We start from the raw sequence: 21,958 nt of genomic DNA on the forward strand, positions 1-21,958 counted from the left end.
CCTCCACCTTGTGGCCATCTTATGTTAGTTTGAGATGAGATGCAGTACTTGCATAAAGTACATGATTCAATTAACATTCACAGTGCACAATGTTGGAATACAGTTTCAACTTCCTTTTATACATGACTTAAGTCCAATTCTTAACTGACTGGTTTATTACAGTAGGTCAAATGCATTATACTATAATTAAAAAAAGAAACTGTTGCAAAGACCGGGGTGTATCCAGTTTTTGTAATGGCCAGATTATGGTAAAAAGAAACAAACAAACTAACAGAACATCACCAGGTTCTGTCTGGCTGCGAAACAAAAAGTTAAATAGAACACATACAGTACTAGCCACTCATCTTTGGCAATAACGTTTATTTGTTTATTAAGAGAAAGCTAATGTTTAAGTACACATTTGGAGAACATACGTATATATGTGCACTGAGTTAGTTAATTCCACTACACAATACCAATGTTTCCTTTTCATGCTTAATTTATACTCATACTCATCGTACGGCAAAGTATAAATGAGGCTTTATCCTGTATCCCTCCAAATGAAGCCAAAGTGCAAGATATCAGCATATCTCACATTACATGGGAAAGTCAGTGCAGTGGCAAAATACACCTGTCATCATGCTGTAACTTGTACGTATAGTTTCATTGATCCCTCACATGCATTTGGAGTTGTGAACCAGGCACATCCATACCCAGCAGTACCCATAACCACATTTGCAAGTACTGTAGGTGGTAAAATGGACATGACGCACATGGTTAGGTAGGTAAGCGTATAGTAGAGTCTATTGTTAAGGTTGTAAGTGTGAATCTACCTATAATTATGTTAAAATATTCATTACAAAAAAACAATAATTGTCATTATCATCATAACAATTACTTTTACTTTCAAAAAGATATGCAATATGACCTACAAAAACAATTAACAAAACAAAACAAAGCGTCATGTGCAATCAATGGCATACACTTCCCTCTGAAGTGATGGTCATGCAGATGACCACAGCTGCAGCCTTCTCCTTTACTCTGAAGGCTAATTTATACATTGCAGAACGCCCGTGTTTCGTATGACAAAATCAACGTATTTCCAACCGACTTTTCTTCATCTGAAAATATGTTGTTTTTGTCATACGACAGCCATCTGACTAAGTATAAATTAGTCTCTAGTTTGCCACTGGCTATGTATTTTGTATTTATTTATTTTTCAACAAGGCTGATCAATACATCAAAGTCCAGGTTGCAGCATTCAGTAGTAATTGGGTGTGGTTAGGAGCATTCACAGCCTTCCTCATGATAGGCTTTACACTCAGCCTCCTTGTGGCTCTGCCTCTCCTCGACCACGTCCATCCAACAAGCAGCAGAACTGTAGTTGATTTGTTTTTTGCCTCGCCCAGCTGAGGTCGCCACGGAGTCGCTGTGGTTACTCTCTGTCTGCTACTCCAACTGCTTCCTGCAGTGTCGCTAGGAAACCTGTTCCACTGGCCTCATCTGCACATCACCGATCTGATCATGAGCATTAAAAAGTTGTTAACAAGAAAAATCAAACAATACTAACAATACACAGTAAAATCTGCACTGTTCATTTATCCATTTGTAACTCTGAAAGTGTACAAATGTACATTTACACATTTGTACACTCTCATTTACACATTTGTAGACTCTCATTTACACATTTTGTACACTCTCAGAGAGACTGACAGCAACAACAGCTGGAGAGAGAGAGAGAGAGAATAAGAGATGTACCTGGACATGAGGAGGGGCACTGAGGACATATGTGACTGCACTCGCTACGTCTTCTGCTTTCAAACACTATGGTGGGAGGAAGCAACAGTTAATAATAACAATAATAATAATCCTAAATTAGCATTTTCATAGAGTGTACACTCACTCTCTGACACCTAGTCAAAGCGCATGCTGACTTACTTTTATACTAGCATACACTGCAGCTGCTTTCTCTGGGTCGCTGTCGTGGTGCCGGAAAGCAAACTCAGTCTCCACTATTCCAGGTGATATACACTACAACAGAACAAATGCATTACCTGTGTTTACATGTAAACAATCACAGGTCCACACGCAATAGTGACAGTCCCACCTTTTTTGTGAGACTTAAGGCCTTACAGACTAAAGGCGATGTCGGGGCGGCGATGAACCGAAATCAGTCTGAGTGAGTCTTTCACCTGACTCTGAAGCACAATCAGTGTCGCCTGTCGATAACAGCTGGGGGGTAGAGCTCTGGTTGTGTGTATATGTCAGAGAGAGAGAGAGTTTAATGTCAAGAGATACGCAACAAGCATGTGTGTGTGTGTGTGTGTGTGTGTGTGTGTGTGTGTGTGTGTGTGTGTGTGTGTGTGTGTGTGTGTGTGTCTTTGTGTATGTAAGAGAGAGAGAGAGGGAGTGAGAGAGCAGGCGAGAAAACGTGCAGGTTTCAGAGGAGTAGCGTGAAAATGCTCCACCCCTTTGTTTTTGTTCACAATGCTGCTTGAGCTTCTGATTCTCGCAAGACTGCAGACTCTGTGCTATTGATAGTTATGGCATCCTGCATAGAATGCCTGTGAATAGTTACCGTGGCTCTGATGTGTGTCTTGGCTTCCCGTAGTTCTTGCCTTAGCCCCTCTGTCAACGCAGTCACAGCATATTTAGTGGCACAGTAGAAGTGCTCATCAGCACTTGGTACCATTCTATGCCCACCCATGCTACAAGAGGATAAAAGGGAAAATGGTGAGCCCTAAACCATGCAAAACAGTTGCAGGACTAAAAGAAAATCCCTAGCTGAATGTTTCTCTTTCCCAAATTTGAGCAGACAGGTGTATGATCAGGTAACAGGTTAATAATATACATTTGTTCTTGGGTTTGGAGCTACATTAGGATATGCATAACATACCTGTTAATATTGATGACATGGCCATCATCCACATTCCTCTCTTTCATTGATTTGTAGGCCTCACGTGTACAAATAGACAAGGCTAAGACATTCACCTGTAGGGGAATTATAGTAAAAATAGAACAGCATTGATGTTCAACAATTCCAGAACGTTAACTTGAATTATGATGTAAACAAAATAATTGCAGGCACATTAGTTGTAGGCATTCACCAGTAGGGGAATTACAGTAAACATAAAACAGCCTGGATGTTCCTCAATACCAGGCAGTTAACTTGAATTACAATGTAAACAAAATAATAGTAAAAGTTTTTGTAGGTGTGTCAATAAAAACAGCAATAAAAAACATAAAAGTTGACAGTTTTTATGAATGAGTGTTTTGAACCTATACCATATCTTTTTAATGGTTTCTTATTTATTGCAAAGTCACTTGTACGAATTAGAGACTGACTGAATTTGACGGGGTCACTCGGTCAGAGCATCTGAACCTGCTATTCCTACACAGCTTATGGCTTCTAAGCTGTTTCCATAGTGACACTGAGAGATGGCAGGTTAAAGCCAAAGTGGAGGTAAGGCAGGGGGTTGTGACTAAACAAGGGCAGTGCACAGATTACACAAGCTAAAAATACACAGACTTACACATTCATAAGGGCTGCCATGACAACAGATGGGCAAGATTTTGAAATACTGGACTCTGAAGCCAGAGACTTTTGAGCAAAAGGTATTAAATGGGCAAATACTCAATTAATGAAACTGTCCCAAAGAAAAGCTCCACCCAGGAAAATAGTGGGCCTCTGTAGCTTCTGTGAGAGGGAGGGTAGGGGTGTGTGTATACATGCACATACGTGTTCCTATGCGAGCTGCTTTCAGTCTTAACACATGCTTTAAACACAAGACTTCCACTAGCACTGGACATCCATGATTGTAACACCTCCCTGTATTCCTAGGAATGATGGCATTATTCACCAAGCCAGATGTAGCCTACACTGTAGCCTATTTTTCATGTTGCCATGTTGTTATCAACATGATACAAACTTAAAGGACGGCTTCTCCCATTTTCAACCCATTTTTATATAATTGGTCCTCATTAATGACCATGATAAAAAAAAATGTACTACTCGGTCTGTGCCTCTGTGAGGGCTGTGGGCACTTCAGAAACCCGCCTACCAGTGACATCATCATTAGGCAGTTTTGTTTTTTCAAAAAATGATTTCAAATTTTGTATTTAGATTTTTGTTAACGTGAGAACAATGGCTTCCATTATAGCATGCTAACTTTCCAGCAATAGAAAGCCTGCAGTTTCTATTAGCTAGGATTCCCCATCGATGATGTCACTGGTTGGCAGGTTTCTGAACTGTCCACAACCCTCCTCTGAGACACAGACGGGGTAAACAAAAATGGTATCATATTGTCATGAGCATTAGTGAAGACCAATGATATGAAGATAGGTTAAAAATGGGTGAAGTCGTCCTTTAAGGGATAAAGTACAGTTGTTGTGAGGTGTTCATTGTTGGAAAATAAACCCTGACATGATTGAGGCAAAGCTTATTACATGGCAACTTACTTACTTTAAATTATTTTATTAGCTTACACGCTTACACTTCCATACCAACATAAACAGAGGCAGAATGCTGGTCTGTTATTGAGAACAGTGGTATGCTATCAGGAAATAACAGATCACAGAGGAATGCCGTGGCTGTGTAATGTTTCTAAATGGTTATCTTGTTGCGTTTGTGACTCACATCAATCATGTTCCTCCAGCCTTCTGTCTTGCCGCTGAGCAAGGGCTCATTGTGTGCCAGCCCAGCATTGTTGATGCACACATCCACACCCTGGTGCAACGTCTTAATGGCTGAGAACATGGACAAGATGTCCTCCTCATTGGACAGATCACACTTGTAGGGGATCAGTGTGCCACTGTAGCCTGCACTCTGACACTCTGCTGCCAGCTTCTGAAATCATTCAAGAAATGAAAATGTCAAAAAAATAATATTTTGTTGCACCTGCAATGACAGTAAAGGGAATTGAATTGAAATCTAGCCATTCCATTTGCATTCTAGACTGTTTGCTACAGCACAAGCAGCCTAACGGTAGTGATATATTCCAGACTGAAAGCACATTTGACAGGCTGGGACAGATTAACTTGCAGTAGCGAAATGAATGTACTGTACCACGATAAATAACACCATACCCATTGATGCACAGAGAAAGCATGAGGCCATGCACCCATAAAATCAATATGGGGATAAACAGAGACAATCTGACCAGCTACATTACAAAGCATAGAGCAAGTTGTTGAGGTGTTTAAAAACGAACCTTTGTTATATAGGATCATAGAAAGTGGTTCAAACGGAGTTTGAATTATGTGGCTGAGAACTGAGCAAACTCCAACCAGGTCAGCTGGCTGTCCATGAGCAAGGGATTGATGCAACATAACGTGCCCCTGCGAGGCACAGCTGCACCAATCAGATGATCAGTGAGGTGGATGATGATGGTGGCGCGTGGCTGCAGACTAAGCTCATACATACATGAGCGCTTAGTCTGTCCATGCACTGCCCGCCCATCCAGTAAACTGTTATGTCTTCAATGCCAACGTGATTGGAATCAATGTCCTGAATCTCTCGTGTTCTAAGCTGTTTAACAGGGATTATCCAAAGAGATGGCATTACCTGAGCTAAGCTGTCAAAACACCTCAACATTAAAAAACACACGTCTGACGTCTGTATATAAACACTTCAACAGACACTCTAGATAACACCCTTTCTAGTTGAAAACGGACATGTTACCTTGAGGCCACTGCATTGACAGGAAGCTTAGGGATCAGTGGTCTGCTTACATCGAGTAGAGCCAAAGAATTTCAACTGGAGACTTTGTCTCCGCCCTGTCCAACCTCCCAAGAGGATGTTGGCATGGAATTTGGCGAGGGAAGTGACTGTGGGCATTACCGCAGTGCAGGCACCAAGCAAGTGAGTGGGTATACTGTAGATGGTACATCTCTACTGTGAAGCAACTATCAAATTATTCTTGACCATATGGAGAAATGAAAGGAAGAGGCAAGCTATCCTTTTGTGAGAAGGGAAGAGTTAGCTAAACCTAAGAAGAGTACTATTGGAATGTGTATTGCTGAACCAGTCCAGTCTCGAGCAGAATCTGTGTGTGCATGTGTGTGTGAGGGTGGGTGTTTTTGTATGGCTGTTGGCACCAGCTATTAAGGTCTCTACCCTCATGCTGGCCACTCATGCAGCAATGTCACAATGGGATGCAGTCCAGACCCACAACCATGCATGAAATAAAACAGCAACACAGATGCCAATTTATACCATAATATGTGTTTCATTCATTACAATGGAACACTAATAAAAACATCACCTATATTATTTTTTTAAAGATGTGCCTATCTTTTAGGTGAGCTTTAGGAAATCTAGTTTTCTCTTATCTCTTATCACACGAGAGAGAGAGACGTATGAACGTGCAGGTTTAATGTCAAGAGCCAGGCAGAAAGCACAGTGTGTGAGCGAGCGAGAGAGAAAGACACCTGGGGCAGGTTTCAGAGGAGTAGCGTGAAAATGCTCCATTTGTTGTTACTAAGCAATGCTTCTGAAACCCTTCTGGGTTGTCTTTACACTGCAGATGCTTGCACACTACTGACGTTATTTCTTCACAGGCAGGCACACAACAGCCGACTGTCTGTGCAGTGTGAACTCCCAACATTTGTTGGTAGTAGTCAGGTCACCACAGTGTTGTGTGTAGTAGGGGCCTTTGCATTGAATTTAGACGTCACCACCAGATAGGCAGAAATCACCGATAATTAAGCTACACAAGACTACCTCTCTACAGTACTGGCTAGCTATCCTCAAATGGAGAGAAGCTGCTTCGCCCTCCCACTCCCCGGATATGGACACATTAAAATGCAATCAAATCCAGTGTTCTTGTGGTGGGTTCTCCCTTTGTATTAGGCCCACACAGTCCTGTACTGCCAGTTGTGCTGATTCTGTGTCAAAGTTGCGAACCGATCAATTGTGCTGCCGATAAACATTAACGGTAACGCCCTCCAACTAAAGGCCATTATGTCTTCTATGAAATCCGTTGTACCATTTGAGGATCAGAGAACAAATTCTATAAATCATGGTGCCATTTTTGAAATGTTTTGAGAAACCGACGAAGACAACTAGCATTTCCCTTCCATTATTTTTGTATTCACTTGTAAGTATGTATTTTGTTTCATTTATCTCTTTTCCTTTTAAATTTAAAGTCATACTGTGTAACAGACTTTTTGGTGACACCACTGCCGACATCCCGGTCATTACAGTGTTTGTCAATACAGAACCTAACACTCAAAACGGAATGCTGCAGGTTCCTAGTGTTACACAGTATTCCTTTAAACCTTGTCCTTTATGGTCAGCTGTGTTTGTGCGTGAGGGTGGGTATGGGTGCTTGGAAGCCTATGCGTCAGTCATTCGAGTTGTGTTGGGATGTCTGGAAATTGTTTTATTTATCTGGCTGTTCAGTAAAGTCACCTTAGAAAACAAAGAAAACAACATTGAGACATATGCATGTGCAGACAAGCAAGGACACAAACAACACATGCACTCGGCAGGCAGACGCATGCAGGCAGGCCAACAGTCACATTCATGCTTCTCTCTGAACCCCCTGCAGGGGTTTGTTATGTAAGGTCAACATAGCAGGAGACATCACTGCCCCTTCATCCCATTCATCTATAACTCATCCACTTGCATGGATTGTACGCAAAACAACAGTAGTGTCTAGGCTAGAGATAACATTAAAGACACCACAAAGTGCTAATGGCTGACAGTCGTCAAGTGCCTGCTTCTGTTGACAAGAGATCAATAGCACAGGGCTCCAGCCGCAAGCAGTAAGAGCTCTGAAATTAGATTTGTCTCAGTTTGACTGGTAAGGTGCCTCCGACAAAGATATTCTACTATGGGTCAGTGTGCCTCCACTCATTCGATGAGAGAACTATGCGCTGATGTGTAGCAAGGCTGAACGGGGCACCGTGTAGGAGGATAACCTATTTAAGGATTCCTGTCGTAATGCATTTTCATCCTCATTACGAGTGATTGCACAAAACAAAGCATGTGTAAACGGAGGGAGAGGAGGAGGGATAGTGCACATGTACTGTACAGACAGCGAAGAGAGATAGAGAGAACAAAACAGACAAACAGGAAAGATCTACAACTCAAGGAGATGCATCTACCATGTATATGAGAGCTACCCTGAGCACATTAATGATGAGCATAGGGTCAAGGATGACTGTTGACTCTATAAAAAGTTTACAACACAAGAGATGGGATAACTGCGTGATTACCTCTTCTTCACACAGCGAGAGACTGTCACTAAAAAGGTCTAAAGGTTGACTCAGCCACGAAGGATTTATGGCATTTCCAGGCAAGTTAATCAAGACCTGGAGATAACAGAAATAATACCCCACTCATGGTTAGCAACTGCAGTAGGCTAAATAAGTCTAAGTCTTAAGTAAAGCATCCCAAGGCAGTTATGTATGTTTAACAAGATAACTAATACATTTCAAATAAAGTATTAGTACTCTACCAGGCATATACAGAATGTACTGCAAGAACGATTTTAATAGTAGTTTACATTTATTTGAATAGAACATTTCTCAAACACTAAACAGCTTCTGTATGTTGTAAATATATATAAAGAAAATAATAACACAGTTAATATCAACAAAAGAAAGGGCACAGAAAACAGAGAGATGAACAATGATATATGTGCATGAGAATGCGTCAAATTAGAAAGATCTCTGATGGCAAGCACATGCCAACTGATGTTTGGCTGGATTCTGGCACAAACATGATAAATCCTTTTATAATCCTGGTACAATAAAGGCAGGGCAGGCCCCCAGGTGTTGTGTAACAGACCAGGACAACCAGTGTGGCAGGATTTTATTTTCCCAGTGACAGAATCCAGGTAGAGAGAAGAGAGAGCAGTGGTTTACTATAAATAAAGAATCTGCTGCCAGATGACCCCCCCCCCCCCCCACCCCCCCCCCCTCTACTCTCTCACGTGAAGAGCATTTACTCCAGATAGGAACCGTCTTTCTTTCTTTTTTTATGTGGGGCATCATATGAACGGGACCTAAAGAATTCCTGTTCCGTTGATGTTTGTTGGTGGTAATATGACTACTACTGCCAAAAAAGCACTGAGGGTAATGTGAGGATTCTTTCTCATAAACCAGCATGTACCACATGCCTCCTCTGCCTCATGTGATCATGTTCATCTAAGCACCTGACACTATGCCGCTGGCTGTCAGGCACGTAGCCCCTCCAACAACGGCAAGGCAGTCAGTCAGTCACCCTGACGATCTGGCCATTACAACTCACCACCACACAGACCTGAGGGTGGTTCAGCTGTCAGCCACAAGCCTAATCCCTACTGAGGTTTTTATTTTTAAAAGTGAACTTTACTCTGAGACATCCGCTGGGCGGTTCACACTGGCTATGGATCTATTGGGGCAGACAATCCGAGCAAGTCCCATCTGTAGAGTGCTTTTAGACGTTCATACTAAAAGGCTTTCAAAAGAGGCAATTTACTACTCAGCATGTAGGCTAGTGTGGGTCTAAAATGTTTCCGATATCAAACAAGCATCCAGTGACAAATCCGATTTGTCTCTTGTTAGTGAGACAATCCCATTCACATTCTCTCCACTACCAACCACCTCCCTCCCCTATAAACTCGAACTTGTTGAACTCGACTCATCTCTATTCAGTTCTATACAATACATTATACTTTATAGTATGCTACATTCTCTCTTCTCTGCAATATATTTGCATCTGCTCCCCCATTCATATACACACACACACACACACACACACACACACACACACACACACACACACACACACACACACACACACACACACACACACACACACACACACACACACACACACACACACACACACACACACACACACACACACACACACACACACACACACACACACACACCAACCTGCTGCCAAGAGTGTCAGATTGATTGACATTTAGTCAAGAACACAGTTTAGCCTACGTCATAAATTGATTTAACCATTCATTTCAACAAATGGAATAAAGTTACACTGCCCTTGATGGATCCACTCTTAAGATGTTCCCTAATTTTAGCTAAGCAGCATGCTAAGCTATATCAGGGAACGCCCGCAGGGTGTACTAGAGTGGGCCTAATCAATACATTGAATCAGATTAACTTGAGTCAGCAGACCTTAACTTGCCTTTGCCAGACTCAGATTTTTTACCAGCGCGTAACAGGATCCTGGTTTTGCCAAATGACTGGGATGGGGTGTGATGTCACAGGCCAAATGCCAATAGATACACATGGGCCACGGCACATATGGGTATTTCGCCTACATTTGGAGGTGCGCCATCTTAGGAGGGTAAAGGTAATAGCAGATTTATAATTTGTGCTGACGAAGATCCTACACACATCGAAAGGTTGTCATTTTTTGATAATAAAGAAGTCTGAACCATGGTTTGGTGTGCGGGCTATATCCTTTAAACCTATGTGACTTTTTTTTTGTATATAGTTAACACTTCATCATAAGTTTAAAAGGAAGGTCGATTAGTCTACATTTAAAAATCATATACTGTAAATGAATATGATATTGATTTGAATAAAAGTATGTTTCCAAATATATAATATGCTTTTAAATGTTTTCTTAATCTCAGTAGATGATGCGTTTTATTTTGCCACTCAAAGAGCTATTTTTGTGTATTGAGATGACAGACATTAAAAACGACACAAAACCAGTGAAAATTGGGTATTTTACAACGTCATTGGGGATTGCGGATTGCATTGAGAACTGCGCTGTGTTTTGCCTTTACTTGGTGGCGCTGTCTCAAATGTAGGCAAAATACCCGGATGTCCGTTTGTCTGATAGATAATCAGATCAGAGTCATCCATTGGTCAATGAGGAAGTTACTGGGTCCTTTGTTTCACTGCAATGTGTTTGGTGTTTGTTCCTTGGTGTTTTCAATGTTCTCTCTTCTGTGGGATCAAATGTGTAGGGATGATTATTATTATTATTGAATATTATATGAATTGGTTTTGTGGGGTCGTGCTTTATTAGCATACTCATAGGTCCTCCTGGCATACTAAACGAGGGCAAAGACAGAGATAGTCTAAAGCTCCTGAATGGACGTTTTGGGGGGGGGGAGAAAAATGCTGTGAATTAAGTGTTTTTTAAGGATTTAACCAAGACCAGGGGACATGGGGAAGTATGAGGCCAACAAGAGACATGTCCATCCATGGCAGTAAAACTAACACCTCGAAGGTTTGTCAAGCACAAGCAAGCACAGCAGTGTGCTACTGCACAGGAAAAGATTCATAAGGGTCACTGAGCTGTCTGGGCAGATCAGTATTACTGCATTGGTCTCAGGTGACCTAGAACTAAATGTAACTGTTACAAAATAAAAACAAAAGATCAAATAAAATCATGTATACTGTATAGATTTTATGTCAGCAGCATGAATGGTGGTTATCAATTAAAGATTGTAGAATATACTCATTAGCCTAATGCTGTAATACGGGGTGATAGTGATACAATGAAATTCCTGCACACAATAAAAGTATGCAATATTATGATTTGGTATATTTTGAGAGCAATCTGTCTTCTTAACTGTGAATTCTCATATTAATAGGGGAATAATGAGATGACAATAGATTACAGGTCACAGACGAACAACATTTTCATCACTGTCACAATCACTAACATCTCTCTCTAGGTCGTCCTCAGACGAGCCCTCCATCGTTACTTCCAGTCATCTCGGTTCTCCATACATCTGGCATACATTGGTGCTTTCCAAGTATGTTAATGTGGGCGTCCTTGTGACCGGTGCCCGTGTGTTGGTTCCCACAGCACCAATTTGCTGTCAGGCAGCTCTTGATGTCTGGGCATGCTGTTTAGAGACTAGTGCTAATACATTTCCTGGATAAAACTGCAAATGTACACAGTCATTGTATGGGATAAGCTGTTTAACCTAATAATCAATTCCCACATACACACACTACCTTATCACCTCTTCATTGATTTATTATTACAGAGGGTTGACATTTGAGTCACAAAAGGACATTTCTCAAGATACGTAGATAGGTTCTTTAGAAAGGTCCTTGTGACCGAAATGTAGACTTTTGGAAATAAATCAATGCAGGAGTGATACGAGTGTGCGGGAAATTTAATCTTTGGGGAATTTGATTCCCTGCACCACAGGGAGGGGCCAACACAGAACCAATAGCTATTTCACTTCCACCCATAGGGGCCACCACAAATTCTACAAATGTCACTGTGTGACTTACAAACGTTCTCATGAGTCATGTGACAATGACATCAAACAGGGTTTTGATAACCCATACCTTTTATTTGTAATTGTATTCCCCAAATTGTGGACAGGGCTTATTTCTTACAAAAAAAAACATACTGTACAACATGAACACAACATCTGTATATCATGAACGCAACATCCAGTCATAGCCAAATTGGAATCGCATGTTGGGTGGCCTCTATAGAGCGTACCTCTAAAATCACTTTCACTTCTACCTATAGGGGGCATGGGTGTGTGGCCCTAACCCTAACCTGTGTACATATATGTAATTGATATTTAAAAAAAAAAAAGAACCAAACTACTGCTTTGACAGGTTTCATATATCAGGAGAGGGTGTGGAATGTATGGAAAGCTTATCGGGTGCAAAATCTGTGGGAAAATGGCTGATTATCAGATGGATGCATGTGTTTGTCAGCTCACACACAGCTCAAGTGGAAAGTCTACAGTCAGTAGAAAAGTGTTCTGCATGGTTGAGTCAAAAGGTCACTGAATAACCCATGAGGTGATTAGATGAGCTCAGGAGGAAATTGACACACCAAATGAAATACCTGCAGAGCATGTGCAAACAAAGCACAATTGTGATTTAATCACCGTTTGCCACACAACTCACAATATCATGACATTAATATAATGAGCACACTGTTTCTTAAGATAGTAGCCTATATATTGTATAGGAAAGGCAAAGTTTGCTTTTGCCAGTTAAGATTAATAACGTTAAGTAAATATAATGTTGCTTAAGCCTATCTTCTTCAAGTGACACCATCGTTCGATGGAGTATAACTTAAACTTAACACGGTATTGTCTTCCAAGTAGAACTTGAGTTCTTCAAATGAGTCCAACTCTCAGTAAGGAGATATGTTAGGAATGATTCAAATGGGAGTCTTTGAATGGATGTCCACATCTGTGGTCAAAGCCCCACTCAAACTAAGCTCAGCAGTGAGTGCTCCATGACAGTGAAATTGCCTGTTTGTGTTAAGGTTCTGTTACAGTTCAGAGAAGGACAATTTGATGCTTTATTTAGACTTGCATTGCTTAAAAGTGATTGAACAGGCATTCTAACCACCCTGTCTTTGCCTCTCTTCCACCAGGGCTGATCATGACAATCAAAATACAATCTGTACCTTATGGAGCACTAAGCACTTGTATTTAGTTGTATGTGTACAGTAAGCCAATTATATTAGTAAGTTGCAGAGCAAAGCATTGCATATGATATGACATGAAAAGAGCAAATACAAGCCATTGTGTCATTATGATCTAAATTCACAGTCAGGTGTACAATAGAGCTGCTATGCTAAAAAATATTCAATATCGGGATACATATTGGTGATTATCAGTATCATATTGTATCGATATGATAGGCTCATATCACAATAACTTGGTTGTTTTTGTTTTGAATAAACTCCTTAATTTGTATTATGCTGAGCCCTACCCTACATACTGATAAATTCCTCTGCAATGCAGATGGAGAAATAAGGGAGTCTGTGAAAGCTAGCTCCTGCCACTCTCAAAGCCCATATTTTGGCTTTATCTTGTGGCATTTTGGTCATGTGACTCGTAATGTCCTGTATTGATGCATACGTTGCCTGCCAATACACAGCCCAAACATATATTGTGAATCTACATTTTGTAATTTTTTTAAACATATAAATGAATATAAATTTGAATTATGCAGTAATTCTTAATTATACCCAGAGTAGCAACATGAACTACAATGCAAACTAAACTATCACCACAAACCTACACATATGGGCTCCAAGAAGTTAGGACTTTAGTCCACCAGTAGATCTGTGTACTACTAGGCATGCAAACAAAATATCAATCTTCACTCTTGTATGGTGGCTACGTCAAGGTATGTTATAACCACAATACATAAACTGAGTAGTAAATAATTTTCTCTAGCATAAAGAAGTCTGACAGTACTGACTTCACTTGTCACAACAGGCTCAGGGGGTTTTGCAAGAGTTAATGAGATGTTATGTGACTGCTACTTCGAAGAATCCATCCCTTCTTCATTCCAGAACATCCCCCTGGTGACCACGCGTCTCCCTCCAGCTCATTTCTCTACTGCCTACTCCACAACCTCCAAGACAACGTCTGCTGCCACTACACCCCACTGAACTCACTGTCTGCTGTCAAAAAGGAAATGTCCTGACATTAAGGACAGACACAGTATGGCACTAGATACAGTATGTGTCTTGATTTTAGCTGTCTCAGAGTCAGCTACTATGGCTAAGAATATTGCTCTTAGAAGAACATATCCATGTAACTCATGAACTGTCCCAATGGAAAGAAATAAGCACCAAAGGGAAATCAAGAACAAATGCTTAGTGATGGACACTTGCAACCCCCACTAAGACCATGCCAAGTTTGGCACAACTATGCTAGTGGCCCAATGGACATGGCAGGGAGTGTACAATGATGGCTTTGTCCCCAGCTCAAACACAGACGACTTTCTGAGGCCTCACACAAGCGTTGAAGTCTGTCCCAGAAAGGGGGAGTTGAAAGCCTGGTACGCCGCACAATTGAATGTATTCCGTGGTTTAGCCAAACATTTAGCCAGCCAAAGCTAGCCTGTGGTTTTGGCTCATATCATTATGTACCCTGCCTCATTATGTGCAGAGTCAGTCAACTCATAATTAAGATATTTAACATATACAATAAATACAATATTGATTTTGAGGGCTGTGGCCAGGCTACGAGTCTTACACAATGCAAGGACAGGGCTGAAACATGCTTGAGCAGTTAATTATTGATGGGCAGAGCCATGTGATCAGAGAATGAATGGACATGAGCTGAATCGTTTGCACAACTTATATAACGTGGGCTGTGTGTGTGTGTGTGAGAGAGAGAGAGAGAGAGAGAGAGAGAGAGAGAGAGAGAGAGAGAGAGAGAGAGAGAGAGAGAGAGAGAGAGAGAGAGAGAGATAAGGAGGAGTGGGAGGAAGTAGCTATGGGTGTGAGTGTGTTTATGTCAGTAAATCTTTAATCACAGTCAGGCTATATGTCTTGTTATTGCTTTGGTTTCTGAAAACCAAAGATATTATGCTATCATTTCCAATGAACCTATTTAATGCACATGTCATAAATACAACCATTAGCTAAAATTGAAACTGGCCTTTCAGCCAAAAACACATTGGACAATTTTCCCTGTTCTCACTGAAACTTCAGGAACATCACAGACAAAAGCTAGATCAGTCAGACAGATAGGATATTCCAAGATATTGTTCAAAGCACAACATCAACTTCAACATGTTTATGAGCTTTGAGGAACCCTGCTGACACCTATGATTATTACTAGACATTAATTTAACAATAGTGTGTAAAGTATGGAAAAGCCAGCATGCAGTATTCACAAAAGTATGTAAAAACAGGACAGGAAAAGGATGGTGCTATAGTGCGTTCCTTACTGTTAGTCAATAGGATACACCGTAACAAAGACATAACAAATTTAAACGTGCAGGCAATAGGCTAATAGGCTACATCTTGTACCACGTTCTACACAGGAGTGGTTCCCAAACGTTTTTTTATGTCACAAGGAATAAATTGATATGTATTTGGCCACGGACCCCCATCTGAAAATATTGTGTGCCATGGACCCCCATAAGAAGATTTGTATAAAAATACAGATTTGTATAAAAATACAATCAAAAACAGCAGATCTACAAGTTCACAACGCGTCACATCACGGCACGTTGTGAGCTTGCATTATATATTTTTTTAATATCCGAAATATGAAAGTGTTAAACTGGTTAAAATGATTGCGATGCTATATTAGCTAATTTAGCTGAGACCCAGCACAAACGATGAGTGGCACTCCATGGCCCTTGCCATGGGTTCTAATAGTAGGATAGGATACCGGCTGTGTTGCTTTATAACATTAGCATCCTGAGATCAAGGACATATCTAAGGCAGTGATATGCAACCTTTTGTAACCACTTAAAATCTAATATACTTAATTTACCGGGGACCCCAGTGGTCTATACTTGCCTGGTCCCCTCCTTTTTTCTCCTTACACCAAACATATTTACTGAAAATAGCCAATCTGTAAGCTCCCAATGCGTTGAGGCACCTATCAATAGATTGGCAATGGTCGTTAAATATTTGCCCTTCATTATGACTTGCCAATAGGGAAGCTAGGGTTAATGTGTTTAATTTCAAGGACCCCTAGGAGTTTGATAATAGGCAACTGACCCACATTTGATACGATTCTCTCTCGTTTGATACGATCTCTGGGACCGCAATCTACACTGTAAAAGGGTTAATTTGACTCAGTTTATTGTTGGATTATTATGTGACATTTATAAGAGCCAAGACACTTGTTAACAGTTCATATACTGCTTAAGAACATTAATTCAAGCCCTTATGAGTTTCTTAGAATTGTTTAAAATAGGACACATTTATTCAGTGTCCCTAACTTACCTATTATGTCATTGTTCAACCCTTAAGATACTTTATTATGCATTTATTAACAGTTAACTATGAACGTATTAACCGTTTAACTAGGATTTTTGCATCTACCTGGTCTGAAGTGGGAACAATGCCTTATTAAGGTTAATACATCATTCATTATGCACTGATCAACAGCTTCACTATAGTGTTTTTGTATCTACCTAGTCTAAAGTGGGAACGATGCTTTACAATACACCCTTTCTAGGCTAGGTAACTGTAGTGTTGTTATGCCTGCAGAGGTTTCATGCCTGTTTCCTGTTCCGGTTCCTTTCCCATAGCTTCATTTGATTGGCTGATTTAATTAGTTAATTTGATTGATTGCAGCTGAGCCAATCATTTATTAAGCTTAATAAAGCATTGTTCTTTATAAATGATTGGTTAATAAAGTATTTGTTAACCTTAATAAGGTATTGTTGCCACTTTAGACCAGGTAGATGCAAAAAGCATACTGTAGTTAACTGTCAATATGTGTATAATAGGCTCTGCGGGTTTCCAGAAGCTGGCATACACATTTCCTGTTCCAGTTCATTTTCCCATAGCTCCATATGTTGACTAGGCTGCAGTCAATCAAATTAACCAATTAAATCAGTCAATCAAACCAGGAACAGGAAATAGGTATGCCATCTTCCAGAAACCCGGGACTACAGTTATGCGCAGGGCCTATACAGGATTTAATAACCTTAATGTTAATAAACATCTTATAAGTGTATTAACAATGCTATTATAAACATTAACATAGCTTTTATTGACAAATAATAAGGTTAATAAGCATCTTATAAGGACTTATAAGTATCTTATTAACGGTTCATTAATGCTTGATAATAGGATGTTCGTTTGAAGTCCTTTCCGAAACAAATTTTGAATCTGCTAGGTACAAAGTCTGTGCATCTCCCTCTGGTTGAATAACTGTACACTAACCTTAGAGAAGGAATTGACTTAGATGGTACCAGATTTATAATCCTGTGGACCATACACATTTTAATACGAGACTCTCTCCTCCACTCTGAGCCACTTGAGGCTAATACAATGGCTATCTAATTTATTTTGTGAGGTATACTCTGTAGCTTCTTTTTAAGGATCTTTGGGATGCTAGTGTGTGCAGGCGTAATAAAAATGTAATTGAACAAGTGCCACAGCGAATATTTAGGGCACTTCTATAAAAGTGGATGTCCAAGCTAAATTGTATTTTTGATAGTAAGTACTGCAGCCCAAGTAAGTCACTTCTTCATTGGGTGAAACTTCAAAGTCATCTATAATACTCTGAACCCAGAGAACTTCTTTATTTTTGCATTAGACCCAAAGAGTATGGCCTCTCTTTTAGCAAGAGAGACAATTTATTGTCCGATAATCAAGTGCAGATTTTGTGGAATTCTGCTCTAAATATTTTCTCTACTACTAATGTATCGTGCTGAGAGACTTTAGGAGAGTTAAATCATCAGCGAAAAGGAACAGGTTACAATCACATGCCGACTTCATGAAATTAACCGAGGAAAAGAGGACCGAAAATACTCCCTTGAGGGACCCTGTTAGTGGTTGAGGTGAGGACATGGTGCCATTCACATCCACCACTTGTTCTCTGCCCCAAAGATAAGACCTAACTATCTTTCCTAGTGATGAATGCAACATTTTCTATTTCTATCTCAGCATCATTGATGGAGCTTTCAAGAGAGACATAGCTTGGGTGCTATGCTTGATTATAGTTTATCTTATGAATAAGACTTCTTATATTGATATACTTATATATTATACTTCTTACTGCCAGAGGCGCTGAAAATCCACAGAAAGGAAAGCATACAGTAGGCCTATATCCCGCCTCCCCCACTTCAGTTTTAACTTTGCAGTCATGTAAATAAGTCCTGTATACCAAATTAGTGGAAGACTATCTAACATGTTGTTTAAAATAAATGGAAATTCTAAAATAGATATTAAAGATATCTAAATATACTTTTGCGAAAAATGCCAGAGGACACACCTGAAGCAATTGCTTCTGTTTAGACATCACACGCCCATTTATGGAGATCAGCTCAACAGTAATAGGATAGGTGGGCAGCAAGGTGTTAAATTGGCTATTTCCCCAAAATGTTAAAATGTAATATTTGGAAAAAGTAAAGTATAGGCCTACATGATTAGAACATGCTTAAACGTTCGACAATTAAGGTCTAATATTTCTACAATTGCTAAAAAAAAAACAGTATATCCAGTCATTTTGGGGCAAAAACAAGAAGTTGAAGGATAAAATTCAGTCTGATAATGATGTAGCCTATATGTTCACATCATGTATACTTTACATTACTTACGAGCATTTTTCAATTTTTTATTTCCCTAATTTCCCTAGTGCCCACCTATCCTGTATGCAGATCAACGACGTCATAGCAAAAAATATTATGCCCAAATCGCCAGAGAGAGAGAGAGAGAGAGGGAGAGGGTGGGGGAGAGAGAGAGAGAGAGAGAGAGAGAGAGAGAGAGAGAGAGAGAGAGAGAGAGAGAGAGAGAGAGAGAGAGAGAGAGAGAGAGAGAGCTCTCAATCAGTGCCGGTCCCAGACAGTATGTCATGGGATCATGAACAACTGAATGTCACGAAGCAACGCGTTGTCAGCTCAATTAACTCGTTAACGCATATTACATATGATTTTTATTACTGGAGGTTGGGAGGTGTTTTTATTCCAAACGTATGCATTGTGTGGCAAAGTGCCAGTTGCATCGACAGCTGTGCAAAGTGAGACAATTAAACTCCAGCCCAGTTTATGTGCAAAGTTAGCCTTGGATCAGACTATATCCTAGTTGTATTTGATCGAGTCTGACTTTTACTTTCGTATCTATGATTATATCGTATCTATGATATGCAAATGTCAGAATCGATCGAATACATCTATGATCCAAGGTTTCATATTTGTATTATATAAAAGTAAACAATAAGTTGATATTTGCAGAAACCTTGTCTAGAATAATATGAATTTCAACCTCTAACAGCCTGTTAGAGGTTGGGTTACAGCATAATGTCCATGTGCCCTTGATGTCAGGATACTTTGTAACATTTACTAGGATACTGTCCCATTTCTTTAGATGCCACTTCACCAAAGCCCATAAGTATTTTACAGACCAGTAACTTTGTCTATAACAAAAGCAGTACGTGTTTATTATTCATTTCACTTCATGTGTGCAGCATACTTTACCATTTTAATGTAAACCAAAAAATCCCTAGAGTAGGAATAAAATGTTTACAACAGTTAAGCTACAATTACTATAGTCCCACTATTAGACAAAGCTGTTGATGAGCTAATGTTAGCAGTTAGCTATCCAGCTTGTTACCAAAGTGATACTGAATGCTGCTCGCATACAGTGGTGTAAAGTAACTAAGTACATTTACTCAAGTACTGTAATAAAGCACAATTGAGGTATTTTTTTTTACTTTACTGGCGTGTTTCCAATTTTCAGTACTTTTACTTCTACTCCACTACATCTCAGAAGCAAATATTGTACTTTTACTCCACTACAATTATTTAGTTACTATTTTTTGATTATTACAGCCATTTGCAAATGTCAGATCTACAAGCTCACAATGCGTCACGATGCAACGCATTGTGAGCTTGAAGGTCTCCCATTTTATACATATACATTTGAAAACTTGTGAAACGGGACATTCTGCATAATGAGTACTTTCTACCTTTGGTACTTTAAGTAGCCTACATTTTGATACCAATACTTTTGTACTTTTACTCAAGTATACATTTTGAATTCCGGACTTTTACTTGTAACTTGAGTATTTCTATATTGCAGTATTGATACTATTACTTAAGTAAAAAAAAAATACTTTTTCCACCACTGCTCCTGTAGTTAAAAAAAAAAGGAAGAAGAAAAAAGGTGGTTGTGGGACTCACCTCTATCTTGTCCACGCTCCTGCCACAGCCGACCACCCTCATGCCTTGCTGGACGAGAGCCCGAGCAACAGCCGCCCCGATGCCCACCGAGGCTCCTGTCACCAGAGCCACTCTGCCTTTCCATCGCTCCATCTCCAGGTTGTTCTTCTTTGCCAGCGGTATATCGTAGAGGGAAACCCTTTAGATGTACGAATAATTGGTCACAATCTTTGCTAAACTGTATAACGCGATTTGGGGGCGGGATGGATGGATGTACTCTACTTCTGCCCTCCCTGATTCTGCCTTTGCTCAGTGTTGCCATATGTTGTGAGAGAAATAAGCAACCGGGTCTACGAAAACAAGCCCAAAAGAAGTGATTAGGCTCTATGCCATGGCTATTTGAAAATAGCCACATGAGCACTTTAAACCTATATAGGGAGGTTTCCTGTTAGTAAACATGAGAGGAATATGACCGCGCAGCTGCGGGGGGAAGCCTATGGGTGCGTTTGGAAATTACGCACCGGAGCACACTCGCCTATTAGTTTGTATTGGCCAGTGCGCTCACTGCCGCTCAGGGCTGTATTTTCGAACGCGCCTTTCCCCCACTGACCCCCAGGCATGCGCAGATTGCGCATTCTGCTCTGTGATGACGTCGCGCGGAAATCCGTCTATACATTGGCCATTTCAAAATAGCCGATCTACAAGCTCACAACGCCTGGCGATGAGACGCATTGTGAGCTTGTAGATCTGCTATTTAAAAAAAACATCTTAAATAAAATGTGGAATATTTGGAATCTTTTTTTAAACATTCTAACATCACAAATCTGGTACGGGGCTACCTGGAACAAACATTTTCAGATGGGGGGGGGGGGGGCTAGGGACAAATAATACAGATATACATTTGGGGGTCCTTGACATGAAAATATTTGAGAACCACGCGTTAAAATAATCTAACAATTGTGAAAAAAGCCCAAATAAGCAACTGCACTTAATAAACAAGCCAAAACACCACAACCGCCAATATTTACAAGCGACTTTACAGAAAAAGAAGCCCAAAGACATGGCAACACTGCCTTCATTGCGTCCAGGAACCAGCAGCACTGTGCGGAAGGCTCACCAGGGCCAATCCATGCGCTCGGGATGAAATATTATAAACAGCAACCTATACGTTTCCAATGTATGGCCAACATCCTCCCACTTTAGCCCTCTAGTGTGCAGGCTTGCCAGTTTCTGCGAGAGAAATAAGCAACCGGGTCTATGAAAACAAGCCCAAAAGAAGCCACTAGGTTACGGCTTTTTGAAAACAGCCGATTTGTGAGCTTGTAGATCTGCTATTTTCAAGAAAAGAAAAAATCGTAAACAAGAGGTAATTTTGGAACATTTAACACAAATTCCTGGCACAAAAATATTTTCAGATGGGGGT

At 40.3% G+C, this 21,958-nt stretch overlaps 1 protein-coding gene across 1 annotated transcript; it reads right to left on the reverse strand.

Annotated features, from left to right (window-relative positions):
• Positions 1 to 134: 134 nt before the first annotated feature.
• Positions 135 to 20,829, reverse strand: dhrs11a (dehydrogenase/reductase 11a). The gene is made up of 7 exons (XM_084074864.1): positions 20,557 to 20,829; positions 4,616 to 4,825; positions 2,876 to 2,970; positions 2,558 to 2,687; positions 1,918 to 2,010; positions 1,738 to 1,803; positions 135 to 1,497 (listed from the first exon to the last, which is right to left on the reverse strand). Exons 1-7 carry the CDS (start codon positions 20,686 to 20,688, stop codon positions 1,456 to 1,458), a joined length of 768 nt encoding a protein of 255 aa, XP_083930990.1. The 5' UTR covers positions 20,689 to 20,829; the 3' UTR covers positions 135 to 1,455.
• Positions 20,830 to 21,958: the final 1,129 nt, after the last annotated feature.

Source organism: Gymnoscopelus microlampas, assembly GCF_963454915.1.
Source record: "Gymnoscopelus microlampas genome assembly, chromosome: 12".
Lineage (NCBI taxonomy): Eukaryota > Metazoa > Chordata > Actinopteri > Myctophiformes > Myctophidae > Gymnoscopelus > Gymnoscopelus microlampas.